This window comes from Antechinus flavipes, chromosome 5, assembly GCF_016432865.1.
Source record: "Antechinus flavipes isolate AdamAnt ecotype Samford, QLD, Australia chromosome 5, AdamAnt_v2, whole genome shotgun sequence".
In the NCBI taxonomy this organism is placed as follows: Eukaryota; Metazoa; Chordata; class Mammalia; order Dasyuromorphia; family Dasyuridae; genus Antechinus; species Antechinus flavipes.
This window is the reverse complement of record NC_067402.1, coordinates 146,462,972-146,481,948: the sequence shown is the minus strand read 5'-3', so window position 1 is coordinate 146,481,948 and position 18,977 is coordinate 146,462,972. Positions and strand designations below refer to the sequence as shown.

General features: G+C 35.1%; 1 protein-coding gene across 1 annotated transcript in view; it reads left to right on the top strand.

Moving 5' to 3' along the window:
- Window positions 1–642: 642 nt before the first annotated feature.
- Window positions 643–18,977, top strand: part of PMPCB (peptidase, mitochondrial processing subunit beta) — a 38,888-nt gene continuing 20,553 nt past the window's right edge. Inside the window, exons 1-4 of the mRNA XM_051961627.1 lie at window positions 643–727; window positions 1,753–1,982; window positions 17,373–17,513; window positions 17,889–17,975. Of these exons, the coding sequence (XP_051817587.1) occupies window positions 1,896–1,982; window positions 17,373–17,513; window positions 17,889–17,975 (315 nt within the window). The 5' untranslated portion in view covers window positions 643–727; window positions 1,753–1,895. The remainder of the gene's footprint in view (window positions 728–1,752; window positions 1,983–17,372; window positions 17,514–17,888; window positions 17,976–18,977) is intronic.

Genomic DNA, 18,977 nt, shown 5'->3' with positions numbered 1-18,977 from the left:
CAAGAGAAGGACATTCAACAAGGATAGACTTCTTGAGAACTTCTTGAATTGATTTAGCTGAATAAAGTTCCCTTTGCAATCCACCAGCCAAGCATCCCAAAGCCCCATCTAAATAATAAATTGGATATTTATACCCATCATAAAGAATGGGTATAGTGCCATAAAAATTCAGTTACAAGGCAATTAGGGATCTCCATTGAGTTTTCTTGCCTTTTAGTGATTAAATCAAAGGTTTGTAACAAAAAACAAACTAAAATTAAAATATTTATAAAATACTTTCTTTAGAATAGTTTTATTTACAACAGCAGCATTCATACCATAGTCCAAATTTTATGAATCAGTGAACTGACTCTTAGATGGATTGATTCATCGGGGTTCATAAAAACATTAAATCTGGGACTAAAATTCTGATTGTCTGATGCCTTGAACGTTCTTTCCACTATATACTATATATTTTTGGTAATTAAAAAAAAAGTTATCAACAATTAGTTATAATGGAAGGAAGGCCAAAACTAAAATCCAAGTCTCCTGACTCTAATAATGCTCTTTTCATTACTTCACAGGTAGATGACTAATATATGTTTTGGTTTTGAAAAATGTTTCTATTTCTAGATGTAAGTTGTCCTGGTGTTATGGGATGTAATGACACTTTAAAACAAAATAATGAAGCCACTTTGCAAATACTTGATCCTGAAGAGTTCCTGAAGCTGTTCACCTTTACCTACTGGTAAATTAAGGATTTTCTATTTTTTTAAAAAAAAATCCTCCATCCTCTATGTTCAATTCGTCCTTACGGGGCACAATGTCTCTTCCTGCCGTACATGTTTTTCCATAGAGCTGGTTGGTGATGTTGTAGGTGGAATGCTGGGCCTGGAATAAGAAAGTTCTGAGATCAAATTTGGCTTCAGACAATTCCCATATGTGTGACTTTGAGCTTAATTTATATTTGCTTCAGTTTCCTCAGCTGTTGAAAGGAGGATAATTACTTTATCCTCTCCTAGTTTTTGACCCACGACCCGAATGGCCAGGGCGTCACGTGTAACTCATCCTGCGGGGCAGGAATCCCTTACTTCCTTACCTCCCGAGGTTGATGTAAGGATCTAATGAGATAAATATATTTTTTTTGTTTTTTTGTTTTTGTTTTTTTAATTTTTTAAACTCTTATTTATTTACTTATTTATTTTTAATAACTTTTTATTGATAGAACGCATGCCAGGGTAATTTTTTACAGCATTATCCCTTGCACTCATTTCTGTTCCAATTTTTCCCCTCCCTCCCTCTACCTCCTCCCCCAGATGGCAAGCAGTCCTTTACATGTTGAATAGGTTACAGTATATCCTAGATACAATATACGTGTGCAGAACCGAACAGTTTTCTTGTTGCACAGAGAGAATTGAATAAGGTATAAATAACCCAGGAAGAAAAACAAAAATGCAAGCAGTTTATATTCGTTTCCCAGTGTTCTTTCTTTGGGTGTAGCTGCTTCTGCCCATCTTTGATCAATTGAAACTGAATTAGCTCTTTTTATCGAAGAGATCCACTTCCTTCAGAATACATGCTCAAACAGTATTATTGTTGAGGTATATAATGGAGATAAATATTTTTAAAAGAATAATGTTTTTAAATGCATAAGATAAAATACATGGGATTACAGTAGGAAAAAAATCTAATGAAAGTTATAAAATGTAAAAAAAAAACTGGAGCATTTTATAAAATTGATGGATGATATGTAGTCTTCCCTTCCCTTTACAGGAGGCATGTGTCATTCTCCATTGTGGCCACACGGTGGCGATCAAGGCCCCGCTTCACGAGCAAGAGAGGATATTTCCGTAAGACCCCGGAAGTTCCCCCGCTCCCCTTAACGCTTTTAGATCTCGGTACATTCCCCAGTCAAGATGGCGACGATTGCTGGTCTCCGATCTTTACTGCTGCCGGGGCCCACGCGTCTCTGGGGATTGTCGAACAAGTTCCTGCCCCGAAGGGTGAGTTACACGTGACGCCTTGGCCATTTGGTCGCGGGTCGAAAACTAGGAGAGATGGAGTAAGTGTTGAGGTAAAGTGGAAGATGAGTGGCAGACTGGTGTTTTCCATCGTAGACTAGGAAGCCACCTTAAGGTAGTCGAGGTGGTGAAGATGACACCGCATGACTTAGCGGTTCTGACGCAAGCCCGGAGACTACAAGTCCCGGCGGGCATCGCGGCGCACTTGATCCTCGACGAGCTCCTCATTGGATATATTGTAGGTCGACGTTTAGTGTAGAAATTAGGGGAAACACTGGCTTTTAAAGCAGAAAAGGAATAGACAGAAGGCCAAGGAAAGTTAAAGTTTTAGTCAAATCCAAGTCCTCTTTATTTCAATTCCATCTTGAATGTGAACTAGATAGATAAACTAGATCTTGTGAATACCATCCTAGTAAAAGTCTTAAACCAAAAACGCTAGCTACGTTTCCCAGAAGATGCAAATTATATTGGTATAATCTTCTCTATGTCCTCTTTTATTCCTATATTGAAACTTGTATGAAAAATTAAATTAGAATTCCTCCTAAATGGCCCACTAGAACCTCAAATCTGATAAGTACAAAACCGAATTTTTTTTCTCAAAAGTGAGGAATTGGTGCCATCTACAAGACTTTCAGGGACTTGTGTGAACGAAGCACTTCCTGTGTGCAAAGCGCCTTGCTGAATTCTGACGAGAATTTTTTGAACTAATTTATGACAGACATAAGTCTCCATCTTCAAGGAGAGAGCAATCAAATGAGGGAGACAATTATGTACAAACAAATAGACAAGATGTATGCAGCATGATAAATGGAAATTAGAAGACTCGCACGTGTTTAATCTAGATTGGATTGCTCGCTGTCTAAGGGAATGGGTTGGAGGAAAGGAAAGGGAAAAAAAAGTTGTGGAAGGGCGAATGTTGAAAGCTGTCTTTGCATATATTTTGAAAATAAAAAGCTGTTATTTAAAAAAAAAAAATTATGGGTTTGTCCTTGAAGTGTGTGGATTCCTGAAAGGTAAAGAATTCAGTTAATAATAAACTGATTAAATGCTTTCTATGTGCCAAGCACTGTATGGATACTAACAAAAAAGAAAGTTAAGATTACAGGCTAATGGGGGAAGACAACATACAAAAGGAAATTGAAAAGAGTCAGGTGAGAGGAGGAAAGTTGAAACTCTTCCCTTGTTGGTTATGGTGGTAGTGATTGTTTGAACTTCTCTGATACAAGCTGCCTCCCTTCTTTTCTGTTGTGAGTGAGATAGTTAACTGCAGTTGGTGGGAATGACTGGCTTCACAGGAGTTAGTTCTTTTGTGATTATAAGATCTAGGCTGGTGATCTAGAGCTACTGTAATTTCCAGTGACAATGCCTGGTTTCTTTTTCCTTCTTATGGCAGGATGGTTCACAGCTGGGCAAGGATAATTATAAGAATTCATTTATACAGTGCTTTTAATATTTACAAAGACTTTGCTTATGCTTTCCAAAAAAAAAAAAAAAACCCCAAACCTAGAAAGTCCTCCATGAACAAAGTGAAATGTACAGTATACAAAGGAATAGCAATGTTCTGGAATGACTAGCTGTAAATGATTTTCTTATTCTCAGCAGTACAGTTATCCTTGACTACTCTGAAGGATTTATGATGAAAAATCCTATTCATATCCAGAAAAGGAACTGATTGATTCTGAATACAGATCAAAGCATATTCTCTCTCTCTCTTTCTCTCTCTCTCTCTCACTCTCTTTCTCTCCCCCTCCCTCCCCCCCATTACTCTCTATTTTTTTAATTTACTATTTCTTGAGGGTTTTTATTTTTTATTAGGGCAGGAAATCTATGTTTTCTTTCACAACTTGACTTTTATGGAAATGTTTTGTTAACGTCACATGTGGATTCTTAATTGTGAGTGGGGGAATAAGGGAGAAAACTGAGAACTCAAAAATCTTAACAACAAAGAATGTTTTGAATGTAACTAGGGGAAAATATTAAATTAATAAAATTTTTTAAAAAACAGATTTTCCTTAGAGTACCCTATAAGATAAATAGATAAGATATTATCCCCATTTTAAAGATGAAGAATCTGAGAATCAGGACGTTAAAAGATTTCTTGTGTTTATCCCCAATTCATCAGAGTCAAGGATGAAGGGATGAGTATATTCCTTGTTCCCCACTAGAATCAGCTAGGTAGTAGTGAATAGACACTTGGTCCTGGACTTAGAAAGACCTGAATTCAAATCCATCCTCAAAGACTAGCTGTGTGACCCAGAGCAAGTCACACCACTTTTGCCTTCTGTTTCTTTAATTGTAGAAATCATCCTAGTATCTATCTTCCAAGGTTGTGAGGATCAAATGACATAAATTTGTTAAAACATTTACTTAACACAGTTGTCTGGTAAAAAAATGTTGTTGTTGTGTCCACCTCTGTTACTCTTTTTTTTGCCTTAATTTGTATTCCCAGTGCTTTGCATGGTATTAGTTTTATCCTCATTTTTCAAATGAGGAAACTGAGGAAGACAGGTGGTTGAGTAACTTGCTTCTGGGTCACACAGCTGAGTATCTGAAGCAGCATTTAAACTCCATCTTCTCAGCTCCACTATGCTACCTGAGTACTTTATTGCATTATCCACTGCCTCCTGAGGTAGCCTCTTCTAGGCACTTGTAATTATTAGGAAGTTCTCCTTACATTTAGCCTACAGGATTTCACTGAACATAATTATTCTGGCATTTCCAAATTTACTTAACCTATCATCTAATAATATATCTCCTTGTTAAAAGGATTATGGCCTAGTGAAAAATAGACTAGATTTTAAATGAAAGATGCTGATTTTTGAATTCCAGCTCTGTTTGACCTTGGGCAAATCATCTATCTTGGTCTAGTTTTTTAATATGTAATATTAATGAATTAGTTTAGATCCCAGATTCTTAAACTGTAGTTTGAGAGCTAACTGAATGTGGGGAAGGGGTGTCACAAAATTTAGATTTTTTTTTAATGTTTATTCATGTTTTTATGTTTATTTTGTATACCTATTTTATATTCCTATATACTTGGAGTCACATAAAAATTTCTTGGGCAAAAAGTAGTCATGAGTGGAAGAAGTTTAAGAAGCCCTGGTCTAGATCATAGGATCAGATTCACCTTGCCACCCTCTATGTACAATCTGTGCTATAGGAGCCAGATTGAGTTGCAATTGAGAAATATTTAACAAAATTTTAAAAATACACACACACACACACACACACACACACACACACACACACACACACACATATATATATATATATATATATATATATATATATACTGCAGTACAACAATAATAACATTTATATAATACATACCCCATGTGCCAGGCCCTATACGAAGCACTTTACAGGTGCTATCTTGTCCAATTTTACAATAGTGCTACAAGAGAGGTACTGTTATCTCCCATTTTGGAAATGAGGAAAGCTGAGACATACAGAAGGAAAGTGATTTGTACAGCATCATACAGCACAATAAATGCCAAAGCTGGATTTGAATCAGAATTTCCTATTCATAGTACTACTTAGCTATCTAGAAGAAAGTGATAATGGTAGCCTGTTATTTCTTTCTTTCTTTTTTTTAAATTTTTTTTATTAATAACTTTTTATTGATAGAACTCATGCCAGGGTAATTTTTTACAGCATTATCCCTTGCACTCAATTCTGTTCCGATTTTCCCCCTCCCTCCCTCTACCTCCTCCCCCAGATGGCAAGCAGTCCTTTACATGTTGAATAGGTTACAGTATATCCTAGATACCATATATGTGTGCAGAACCGAACAGTTTTCTTGTTGCACAGGGAGAATTGCATTCAGAAGGTATAAATAACCTGGGAAGAAAAACAAAAATGCAAGCAGTTTATATTCATTTCCCAGTGTTCTTTCTTTGGGTGTAGCTGCTTCTGTCCATCCTTGATCAATTGAAACTGAATTAGCTCTCTTTATCGAAGAGATCCACCTCCATCGGAATACATCCTCAAACAGTATTGTTGTTGAGGTATATAATGATCTCTTGGTTCTGCTCATTTCACTTAGCATCAGTTCATATAAGTCTCACCAGTCCTCTCTGTGTTCATTCTGCTGGTCATTTCTTACAGAACAATAATATTCCATAACATTCATATACCACAATTTACCCAGCCATTCTCCAATTGATGGGCATCCATTCATTTTCCAGCTTCTAGCCACTACAAACAGGGCTGCCACAAACATTTTGGCACATATAGGTCCCTTTCCCTTCTTTAGTATCTCTTTTGGGTATAAGCCCAGTAGAAACACTGCTGGATCAAAGGGTATGCAGAGTTTGATAACTTTTTGAGCATAGTTCCAAATTGTTCTCCATAATGGCTGGATGTGTTCACAATTCCACCAACAATGTATCAGTGTCCTTAAAGTATCTTTCAATTTGTGTTTGACATCTCTAGATGACTTGTAAGGTTTTTTCCAGCTTCTAGTCTATGATCCTGTTATAGTCTTTGTCAAAATCTTTACTAAATTCTTTACTAAAATATATTCTTTGACATTCTCCTCTTCTACCAATCTAGTTAAACTATCCTGTCAGAAAAAGAAATGGTGTTATTTTAATATAATCCGAGGTTGCTGGTGTCATGCTGACTTCTAGAAATCACTACTTCTCTTCATAAGTGCTTTCATATCTATCAGTTTTTCAGTACCCTAAGATGTCGTTCTTTAGGCCCTGCTTACTTCAATTACTAGAGAACAGATAAGTTGGAGTTTTTTAATTTGTTTTTGCTTTTTTTACTACTTTCTTATTTTTGATTTTCAGCTCCTTATTAGCCATTTTTATTCTGTTCTTCCCCATCCAAAGACAATTTTTTTTTGCAAGAGAAAACAGAAGTAATGAGGCTTTTCATTGCCATCATATTTTCATTTGATCCCAGTATACAAAAATTTAAAAACTCCTTTTGCTAAGTAATCCTTAGCATTCACAGCCTCTCATTCTGGGTTTTAGTATTTCAGATATTCTAATAGTTCTGTACTATTTTGTGTTCATCTTAAGTTATTTGCTCTTCTACCTTTTGTAGTGTCTAATTTTAAAAATCTGAATTGGTTGTCAAATTTTCTAAGTCATACTAATATAGATCTCACCCATCCTTTTTCATCACCCTTTGAACTCAATCTCCCCAAATATAGATACATCAGTCTAAATGCATTGCTTTCCTCTTTTTTTAAAATCACAAGTTCTATGTTTAAATGTTGACTTGTCATTTCTACTTCAAAAAACAACTCTTTGCTAGTCAGAAATGTTCAGAATAGTAGTTCTACTTGAGGCTTTCTCTGCCTTTTGAAAGATGAAGTCATTATTAAGTCACAGATTTGTTGGTTTCTCTGTTGCCCAGGGAGAAGTCCTATAGATCCCTAGATTAGTGATCCTGCATCAAAGTTTGTTTCCCAAACTTGTGTAATTCTTCCTCTCCAGGTGATATGTAATTTTTTTTAATACAGTATATTTTTTCTAACATTCTTCCATATGTTTACATAATGTTTACAAATGTAAAATGTATCCATTTTATACAAACATTTCCTCCCATTGGTTCCTGCCTTTTATCAAATGAATTTTTCTTAATTTACTTCCCTTCTTTGATCTAGTCTGTTCTTTTTAAATAAGACCATTTTATGAACCAGTCTTGAGTCCCATTCTGTCAAGTCTCAATGAGGTCATATTTGCAAAAATAATTATAGCAGCTCTTTTTGTGATGACAAAGAATTAGAAATTGCCTATCATTGGGAAATGGCTGACAAGTTGTAGTATATGAATGTGATGGAATACTATTGTGCTATAAAAAATGATGAGCAGGCAGATTTCAGAAAAATCTAGAAAGACTTAAACGAACTAGTACTGAGTTAAGTGAGCAGAACCTAGAGACCATTGTACATACACGATTTTCTTGATTTACTTGGCTATGCCATCACTTCTTTGATCTGTTCTGTTCTTTTTAAATAAGACCACTTCATCAATTGGTCTTGATCAGTCTTTGCAAAAGAGCATCTATGATGGCATTAGCTCTTCTCAGTATTATGATGGTCCAAGATAATTTCAAAGGACTTGCGATGGAAAATGCCAACCTCTAGAGAAAATGATGGAATTTGAATGCAGATTGAAATATAGTATTTTCTTTTGTTTTTGTTTTGGGGGCTTTTCCCCATTGTTCTGTTTCTTCTTTCACAATATGATTAATGAGCAAATATGTTTAACATTACTGTACTACATGTAATTGGGAAAAAATACTTTTTACTAAAAAAAGAAAAAAAATCATTTAATATAGGAACTGGGAAGATTGTAGGTTTCTCTATTTTTCGTATCAGTCTGATTCATAGCCAAGTGGAATCTTTCACTTTAACACTTTAACAACTACTGTTACTTTTTGTTCCTTCCTCCTTTAATGATTTCTGGATGATCTTTCAATTGCTGGTGCTTCTGTGTTGATGTCATCCTACTTTGGATCACAGAAAACTACTTTCCTTTTGAGATGACTCAGATTTTAGACTTTGCTCTGTTTTCTGGTCCTTATTCCTACTTTTGGTGAGAATCTTCTACCTTCCATACTAACATCAGAATTTCTTTCTATCTTGTTAAATCTTTTTTTGGGAGAGGGAAGGGAAACGCGGAGCATTAAATGTTCTTTAATGTTTTTCAAGTATATCAAAAAGACAATTCAAAATAAGATACATTTATATATACATCATACCCAGGAAACATCTTGGTGCACTGAGTATATATCATTTATATAATAAAAATAATATGTTTTCTTTTATTATATACCAAACCTCCAAGTCTCCCAACCTAAGTTGCATATTTCTGCATGCAGAAATAAATTGCCTGCTCTCAACTGAATAAAAATGACACACAGAGCAAGCATTACTCCTATGATATATAAGTAGTTCACAGATATTCATAAAAGAAAATCTGAATATCCCTTAGTTTGTATTCATGAGTTCCTTCTGCTAGTTCTGCTAGTAGTTACAATTATTATGACTTCACTTTAAAGTGTTTCATCTATTAATAATATTTCTTTAAACCTTTTTCTTTAGTTTTAACTTCTGATACCTCTTCTATTCTTGCGTGCTCAGTTTCCTCATCTTTAAAATCTGGTAGTTGAATTAGATGACCACCAAGGTCCCTCCAATTCTGAATGTGTGATCCTACATTTCATTTTCTCTGAACTGGAGAGAAGAGATCACACTTTTGACCTTTTATCTTCACTGATGGAGATCAAAAACATAGATAATATTTGGTACCATCAGGAGCACAAACATAGCACATGCTTGACAAATCACTTTTATGTTTTTTTACTCCCTATACTTGCTTGAATCCCTGATTCTCCTTCCTACAAGTAACAAGTAGTTCCTAAGGATTGAAACCTAGGAGTTATCTTCAAGTCCTCACTACCTATCACCTTCCTATGTCCAATCTGTTGCCAGGGTCTATCAATTTCACATTTGCATTGCTCTTAAATACATACTTGTCTTTCTATACTGCCATCATTCTGGTGTATCACTTTATATTAGACTAGTGCAATAACCTGCTGGTGAATCTCCCTGCTACAAATCTTCTGAATTCAGATTACCCTCCATTCAGCCACCAAAATGATTTTCCTAAAGCATAAATTCATGTCCTTCCTACTCAAAAAATTCTAGCCACTCCCTATTGCCTCCAGAATCAAATACAGAATATTCAGATTAACTTTCTTTTTTATTTTATTTTTTTATTAAAATTTTTTTTAATTATAGCTTTTTATTTACAAGATATATGTATGGGTAATTTTTCCGCATTGACCCTTGCAAAACCTTCTGTTCCAACTTTTCCCTTCCTTTCCCCCACTCCTTCCTCTAGATGGCAGGTAGTCCCATACATGTTAAATATGTTAAAGTATATGTTAAATACAATATATATATATATATATCAGTTATTTTTGCTGCACAAGAAAAATAGGACTTAGAAATAAGATAAAAATAATCTGAAAAGGAAATCAAAAATGCAAGCGGACAAAAACAGAGGGAGTAGAAATGCTATGTTGTGGTTCACACTCATTTCCCATAGTTCTTTCATTGGGTGTAGCTGGTTCTCTTCATTATTGAACAGATGGGACTGATTTGGTTCATCTCATTGTTGAAGGGAGCCATCCATAGAATTGATCATCATATAGTATTGTTGTTGAAGTACATAATAATCTCCTGGTCCTGTTTATTTCATTCAGCATCAGTTCATATAAATCTCTCCAGGCCTTTCTGAAATCATCCTGTTGATCATTTCTTACAGAACAATAATGTTCTATAACATTCATATACCACAACTTATTCAGCCATTCTCCAATTGATGGGTATCCATTCAATTTTCAGTTGCTAGCCATTACAAAAAGGGCTGCCACAAACATTTTTGCACATATGAGTCCCTTTCCTTTCTTTAAGATCTCTTTGGGATCTAAGTCCAGTAGTAATACTACTGGATCAGAGGATATGCACAGTTTGATAACTTTTTGAGCATAGTTCCAAATTGCTCTCCAGAATGGTTGGATCCATTGACAGCTCCACCAACAATGCATCAGTGTCCCAGTTTTCCCGCATCCCCTCCAACATTCAGCATTATCTTTCCTGTCATCCTAGCCAATCTGACAGGTGTGTAGTGGTATTTCAGAGTTGTCTTAATTTGCGTTTCTCTGATTAATACTGATTTGGAGCATCTTTTCATATGGCTAGAAATAGTTTCTATTTCTTCATTTGAAAATTGTCTGTTCATATCCTTTGACCATTTATCAATTGGAGAATGGCTTGATTTCTTATATATTAGAGTCAATTTTCTATATATTTTGTAAATGAAGCCTTTATCAGAACCTTTGATTATAAAAATGTTTTCCCAGTTTATTGCTTCCCTTCTAATTTTCTCTGCATTAGTTTTGTTTGTACAAAAGCTTTTCAATTTGATATAATCAGAATTTTCTATTTTGTGATCAATAATAATCTCTAGTTCTTCTTTGGTCACAAATTCCTTTTTCCTCTACAAGTCTGAGAGATAAACTATCCTATGTTGTTCTAATTTATTTATAATCTCATTCTTTATGCCTAGGTCATGAACCCATTTTGACCTTATCTTGGTGTACAGTGTTAAGTGTGAGTCAATGCTTAATTTCTGCCATACTAATTTGCAAGTTTCCCAGCAGTTTTTGTCAAACAGTGAATTCTTATCCCAAAGGCTAGGGTCTTTGGGTTTGTCAAACACTAGATTGTTAAAGTTATTGATATTTTGTCCTGTGAACCTAACCTATTCCACTGATCAAGTAGTGTATTTCTTAGCCAATACCAAGTGGTTTTTGTGACCGCTGCTTTATAATATAGTTTTAGATCTGGTACAAATAGGCTACCTTCATTTGACTTTTTTTTTTTTTCATTAGTTCCCTTGAAAGTCTTGACTTTGGAATACACTAAATAAATATATTAGTTTAGGTAGTATTGTCATCTTTATTATATTCGCTTGATCTATCCAAGAGCACTTAATATTTTTCCAGTTGGTTAGATCTGACTTTTTGTGGAAAGTGTTTTGTAGTTTTGCTCATATAGTTCCTGACTTTCCCTTGGTAGATAGATTCCCAAATATTTTATGCTATTGGCAGTTACGTTAAATGGAATTTCTCTTTATATCTCTAACTGTTGGATTTTGTTAGTGATATATGATTGCTGCTGATTTATATGGGTTTATTTTGTATCCTGCAACTTTGCTGAAGTTATGGTTTATTTCTAATAGCTTTTTAGTAGAATCTCTGGGATTCTTTAAGTATACCATCATATCATTTGCAAAGAGTGATAATTTGGTTTCCTCATTACCTACTCTAATTCCTTTAATCTCTTTCTCAACTATGATTGCTGAAGCTAGCATTTCTAATACAATATTGAATAATGATGGTGATAGTGGGCAACCTTGTTTTACTCCTGATCTTATTGGGAATGGTTCCAGTTAATCCCCATTACATATGGTTTTAAGTAGATGCTACTGACTATTTTAAAGAAAAGCCCATTTATTCCTATACTCTCAAGTATTTTTAATAGGAATGGATGTTGGATTTTATCAAGTGCTTTTTCTGATGTGTTGAGATGATCATATGGTTTTTGCTAATTTGGTTATTGATATAGTCAAATATACTAATAGTTTTCCTAATATTGAACCAACCCGGCATTCCTGGTATAAATCCTACTTGGTCATGGTGTATTATCCTGGGGATGATTTTTTGTAATCTCTTTGCTAATATTTTATTTAAGATTTTTGCATCGATATTCATTAGGGAGATTGGTCTATAATTTTCTTTCTCTGTTTTCAACCTACCTAGTTTAGGTATTAGTACTATGTCTGTGTCATAGAAGGAATTTGGTAGGACTCCTTCATTCCCTATTTTTTCAAATAGTTTATATAACATTGGAGTTAATTGTTCTTTAAATGAACAATTTAAATTGTAGAATTCACATGTAAAATCCATCTGGTTCTGGAGATTTTTTTCTGAGGGAGTTGATTAATAGCTTGTTCTATTTCTTTTTCTGTAATGGGACTATTTAAGCAAGTTACTTCCTCTGAGCAGTCTATATTTTTGAAGGTAGTCATCCATTTCACTTAGGTTATCAGAGTTATTGGCATAAAGTTGGGCAAAGTAACTCCTAATTATTGCTCTGATTTCCTCTTCATTAGTGGCGAGTTCTCCCTTTTCATTTTTAAGACTAACAATTTGATTTTCTTCTTTCCTTTTTCTATTTAAATTTACCAAAGGTTTATCTATTTTGTTTTTTTTTTTAATAAAACCAACTCTTAATTTTATTAATTCAATAGGTTTTTTTACTTTCGATTTTATTAATTTCTCCTTTTAATTTTAGAATTTCAAGTTTAGTATTTGATTGGGGTTTTTTAATTTGCTCTTTTTCTAGCTTTTTAAGTTGCAAGTGCAATCCATTGATCTTCTTTTTCTCTGTTTTATTCAAGTAATCCTCTAGAGATATAAAATTTCCCCTTATTACCACTTTGGCTGCATCCTACAAATTTTGGTATGTTGTCTCATTGTTGTCATTCTCTTAGGTGAAAATATTAATTGTGTCTATGATTTGCTATTTAACCCATTCATTCTTTAGGATGAGATTATTTAGTTTCCAATTATTTTTTGGTCTATTTATCCCTAGTTTTTTGTTTAATGTAGTTTTTATTGCATCCTGATCTGAAAAGAATGCATTTACTATTTCTGCCTTTCTGCATTTAATTTTAAGGTCTTTATGTCCTAATATATGGTCAATTTTTTTATAGGTTCCATGAACTGCTGAGAAGAAAGTATACTCCTTTCTGTCTCCATTCACTTTTCTCCAAAGATCTATCATATCTAACTTTTCTAATATTCGATTTACCTCTTTAACTTCTTTCTTATTTGTTTTATGGTTTGACTTATCTAATTCTGAGGATGCAAGGTTGAGATTTCCCACTATTATAGTTTTGCTGTCTGTTTCTTCTTGCAACTCTCTTAACTTCTCCTTTAGGAATTTAGATGCTATACTACTTGGTGCATATATGTTTAGTATGATATTGCTTCATTGTCTATGTTACCCTTTAGCAAGATATAGTTTCCTTTTTTATCTCTCTTAATTAGATCAATTTTTGCTTTTGCTTGATCTGAGGTAAGGGTGGCTTCCCCTGATTTTTTTACTTTACCTGAAGCATAATAGATTCTGCTCCAGCCTTTTATCTTTACTCTGTATGTATCACCCTGCTTTAAATGTGTTTCCTGCAAACACCATATTGTAGGATTCTGGCTTTTGATCCAGTCTGCTATTTGCTTCCGCTTTATGGGAGAGTTCATCCCATTTATATTTATGGTTAAAACTACTAATTCTGTATTTTCTGCCATCTTATTACCCCAGATTATACTTTTCCTTTTCCCCTTTACCCCCCTTCCCAGTATTTAAACTTATGGGCATCAGTTGCCTCACACAGCTCTCTCCCTCTTTAGAATCCCTCCCACTCCCTTTGAGTTCCTTCCCTTTCTTATACCTTTCCCTTATTTTTTTCTGTATTCCCTTCTATTTAGCCTACTCTTTTCCTTTTCCCCTTTCCTCTCCCACTTTTTAATGAGGTGAGAGAAGTTTCTCTATAAACCAAATATGTCTAATATTTTCTCTTTGAGCCAAATCTGATGAGAATGTAAGATTCACACAATGTTCCTCCCCTCCCTTAATTCCCTCAGATATGATAGGTTTCCTTTGCCTCTTTGTGGGATATAATTTCCCTCTTTTTATCTCCCCTTTTCCCTTTTTCTGATACAATCCCCTTTCCATTTCTATTTCTTTTTTTTTAAATATTATAACAGTAAAACCATATTGTTCTTTATGTATGTCTGTAATAGAAATACAGTTCTCAAGAGTTCTTTTTGTCTTTTATGCTTCTCTTGAGTCCTATATTTGGAGGTCAAATTTTTTGTTTAGCTCTGGCTTTTTCATTAGGAATAAATGGAATTCACCTGTTTCATTGAATGTCCATCTTCTTCCCTGGAAGAAAATACTCAGTTTAGTTGGGCAGTTTATTCTTGGCTGCATTCCAAGTTCTTTTGCTTTATGGAATATATTCCAGGCCCTTTGATTCTTTAATGTGGAAGCAGTTAGATCCTGTGTGATCCTTATTGTGGCTCCTAGGTATTTGAATTGTTTCTATTTTTTTTTTCTATTTTTTTCTATTTTTTCATTTTTTTGTTTTGTTTTGTTTTGTTTTGCTTGACTGATTCTTGATGTCTCAACGAATTGTTCATTTCTATTTGTTCAGTTCTGATTTTTAATGAGTTATTTTCTTCATTAACTTTTTTTTACTTCTTTTTATATATATCCAATTGAGTTTTTAAATGAGTAGTTTTGCTCTATGGAATTTTTTTTTAAATAGTTATTTTCTTTTTCCAATTTAGAATCCTACTTTCCTGGGAGTTCTTTATCTTTTTTTTTTTTTTAATTTTTTATTTAATAATTACTTTATATTGACACTCGTTTCTGTTCCGATTTTTTTTTCCCCTCCCTCCCTCCACCCCCTCCCCTAGATGGCAAGCAGTCCTTTATATGTTGGATATGTTGCAGTATATCCTAGATACAATATATGTTTGCAGAACCGAACAGTTCTCTTGTTGCATAGGGAGAATTGGATTCAGAAGGTATAAATAACCTGGGAAGAAAAACAAAAATGCAGATAGTTCACATTCGTTTCCCAGTGTTCTTTCTTTGGGTGTAGCTGCTTTTGTCCGTCATTTATCAATTGAAACTCAGGTCTCTTTGTCAAAGAAATCCACTTCCATCAAAATATGTCCTCATACAATATCGTTGTCGAAGTGTATAATGATCTCCTGGTTCTGCTCATTTCACTTAGCATCAGTTCATGTAAGTCTCGCTGAGTTCTTTATCTTTTCCAATTCGCAAATTCTGTTTCCCTGGGAGTTCTTTACCTTTTCCATTTCACATTTCAGGAAGTTGTTTTCTTTTTCCACTTTATCAAATCTTTCTTTTAATGAGTTATTTGCTTTTCCCATACTCTCTTTCAGAGCTTCTTTTTCCTTTCCCCATTTTTCTTCTAGCTCTCTTTTAAGAACTTTTCTAATTTCTTCTAGGAGAGCCTTTTTTTGATGGGGATCAGATTATATCATCCTTTGGGGTTTTGTCCCGAGATTGTCTGCTATTAGTCCCCTCAGGGTTAGAAATCTGCTCTCTTGCTGTATAGAAGCTATCTATAGTTAGAGCTCGCTTGGCTTTTTTACTCTTTTTTTTTTTTAAGCCCTTAGGGTCTTGCCTTCAGGACAAGGAGGGTCTCAGCTTCCTCTACAGAATAGGGATAGACAGACAAGAGCTGTCCTGCCAATGGGCTAAAAAGAATGGCCACGCTGCTGTGGAAGTGTTACTGTTCTGGGCAGAGCCCCACTGACAGCGGCTGCCCTGGGATGAGCGGCTGAGTAGTGGAAAAGCCCCCGTTGCAGACTATGGCTGCGTAGCTGCCCTGTGATTGTGCTGAGTCACTTAAATTCTGGCGTTTTGGGGTACACTCTACCTTTGATGTTTGCATAACTTCTCTACTAATCTATTGCTTTGCAACCAAAGCAAAACTTCCAGCCTATGGTAGAGTTCTCCCTGCAAATTCTCTACCCACAGAAACCTCTCTGCCCCATTCCGCTCAGTGTGCTAGCCTCTGTGCTCTGCCTCCCTACCTGCACAGGCCTCTTCCCATCTGATCAAGACAGACCTTTTCTGGCGGTCTTCCAAATTATCTCCAGCTGGCAATTTATTGTACTCCCAATATTCGTGGATTCTACCATTCAAGCACTTTTTCTGAGGCAGAATTAGGTAGTTAGCAAGTGAGGGTAGAAGGGAGCTCAGAATGAAGTATGTGTCTTCTCTGCCATCTTGGCTCTGCCCCCCCAGATTAACTTTCAAAACCCTTCATAACCTCCCCCCCCAACTTTCCAATCTTTTTATATATCACTCCCCACTATGTACTCTTTAATCCAATGACTTTGGTCCAATTGCTGTTACTTAAACAAGCCACTCCATTTCTTGACTCTAGGCATTTTTCTCTGGTTGTCCCTCATCTCTTGCTTCTTGGCTTCTCTGGTGTCCTTTAAGTCCCATCTAGAGTCCAATCTGCTTCAGGAAGCTTTTCTGAACCCCTCTTAATTCTAGGGCTTTCTCTTGTAATATTTCTTATTTATCCTATACATAGCTTGATATACATATTTCTTTTCTTTCTCGCTCATTAGATTATGAATTCTTTGAAAGAAGGGATCGTCTTTTGTCTTTTTGTAACCCAGGTATTAGAATATTGCCTTAGCACTGGCATCCATATAGTAAGTTTTAATAAGTGATTATTGATGGATGGATTCAATTTTATGTCTTTGTATTCCAAATTCAGGCTCTTTTCCTTCCATTAGATCAGTAGAACTCTGTCAAGTTTTATGAACTTATTCCTCAGCAGACATATTCACCATTTTGAATGGCTTCTATACTATTAACCCACACTTACTTAGTGCTTTAAGGTTTACAGACTTTTTTTTCCTTTGGCGACTCTTTGATGTGTAATTAGTGTTGTTATTATCCCCATTTATAGATAAGGAAACTGAGCTTCAGCATATCATTGTATATGATTACATAGGTCTCAGAACTGGGATTTATGTTCAAATTTCTTTACTCCAAGGCTGGAATTCTTTCTACTAACACTATTCCAGGGAAGGGAGAATCCTAAGAGATGTAAAAATATTCTAAGACATGCAGACATCTCGTATTTTTGTAACTGAAAGTTGGCTATAGATTTATATAGTTTATTTAGAGTATAATATTTATTGTAATTTTTTCCCCAGCCCATAAATTTTGGAGTGAACAGATTAAGAAGTACACAAGCAGCTGCACAAGTAATTTTGAATGTTCCTGAGACAAGAGTAACAACTTTGGAAAATGGACTCAGAGTAGCTTCTGAAGACTCTGGCCTCTCAACATGCACAGTAGGTAACCAATTTTGGGGTGAGGATTCAAGAAGACAACTACTGGCTGTAAATTTACTGCTCTTCAGGCCTTAAGTCCTTTGTTTGATAACACAGCTAGTATCTTTGGTTTCCAGTGGTGACCTTGTGCCCAGAATATAAGACATTACTCTTTCTACTGTTTCCTTTGGCTCTTACAATGTATTATCATTTTTGTCCTGGTAGCAAATGTTATTTCGTATTATATTCTAACAACCTTGATGATTCCACATCTTGAATCCTATTCACTACTATAAGTGAACTATTAATTCATTACAGTAAATATAACTTTGAAGTAATAAACCAAAATGGGTGGTCTTTTGTTATTTTTTGTTTTGTTTTTGGTATTTTCATAAGGTTGGACTTTGGATTGATGCTGGAAGTCGATATGAAAATGAGAAGAATAATGGAACAGCTCATTTTTTGGAACATATGGCTTTTAAGGCAAGTTGTCAGATTTGTTTGGTATATTTTCGTTCAGACTATAAAGCTGATTACTTATCTGTGATAGAGCACATGTCATTCTTTTCTACTGTCCTATTTTACTGTGTCTTTGCTGGTCTTCAGTGGCATCTTTAAGATATTGGTGATACTTGAATTTAAAGTTCAGAGAAAAAGTTTTTTTTGATCTAAGGATAATCTAAATAGGCACCTCTTGAGAAGGAAGGAAAGAAAAGAAGAATGGATTAATTAAGCATTTGCTATGTCAGACACTATGCTAAGTGCTTTGCAAGTATTGTCTTATTAATTCTCAGAACAACCCTGAGAAGTAGGTGCTATTATTGTCACTGTTTTAGTCGAAGAAACTCAGGCAAAAGTATGAGACAGGCTTCAAGCTCAGGCCTTGCTGAGTCCAAGCTCAGCACTCTTATCTATCACACCACCTACTTGCCTTTAGAGCCCAATGTACTTTTCCCTTAAGCAATCAGAGCAGTTTACTTGAAATTCACCTTGGCTCATATTCTTTGTAGTCCTTATATGTGATGTGTAAAGCACCTTTCTCATGTACTCACTGTGTATGCTTTATTTGTAGTTTGTAATGGGCTGAAACTCGAGTTGATGCACTGAGGTCCCAGGCACATGAGGCTAAATAGTAATTGGACCATACTCTATTAATATATATGCTTGGAGAAAGAATGGCCCCGCCCACTCTTTGTGCAAGTTCTGATGTATTGTATAGGAAATGACGTAGGAATGATTTTGGTGGGTAGAGAGAGAGAGAGAGAGAGGCAGAGAGGTTGCTGGCCAGGTTTGTGTCGTGGCCACTCACAGTCCGATAGCCATCCCCCTTCACCTCCACAAAGAATAAAGATCAAAGATTTTCCCTTAACCTGAATTCCTGACTCTGGCTGATTTTAAAATACGTGGTCATTACAGTAGTTGTTGTATGTCATCTTGCCTTCCTCACTTTAGGCTTCATAAATGCATATTTTTCAAATAAACATT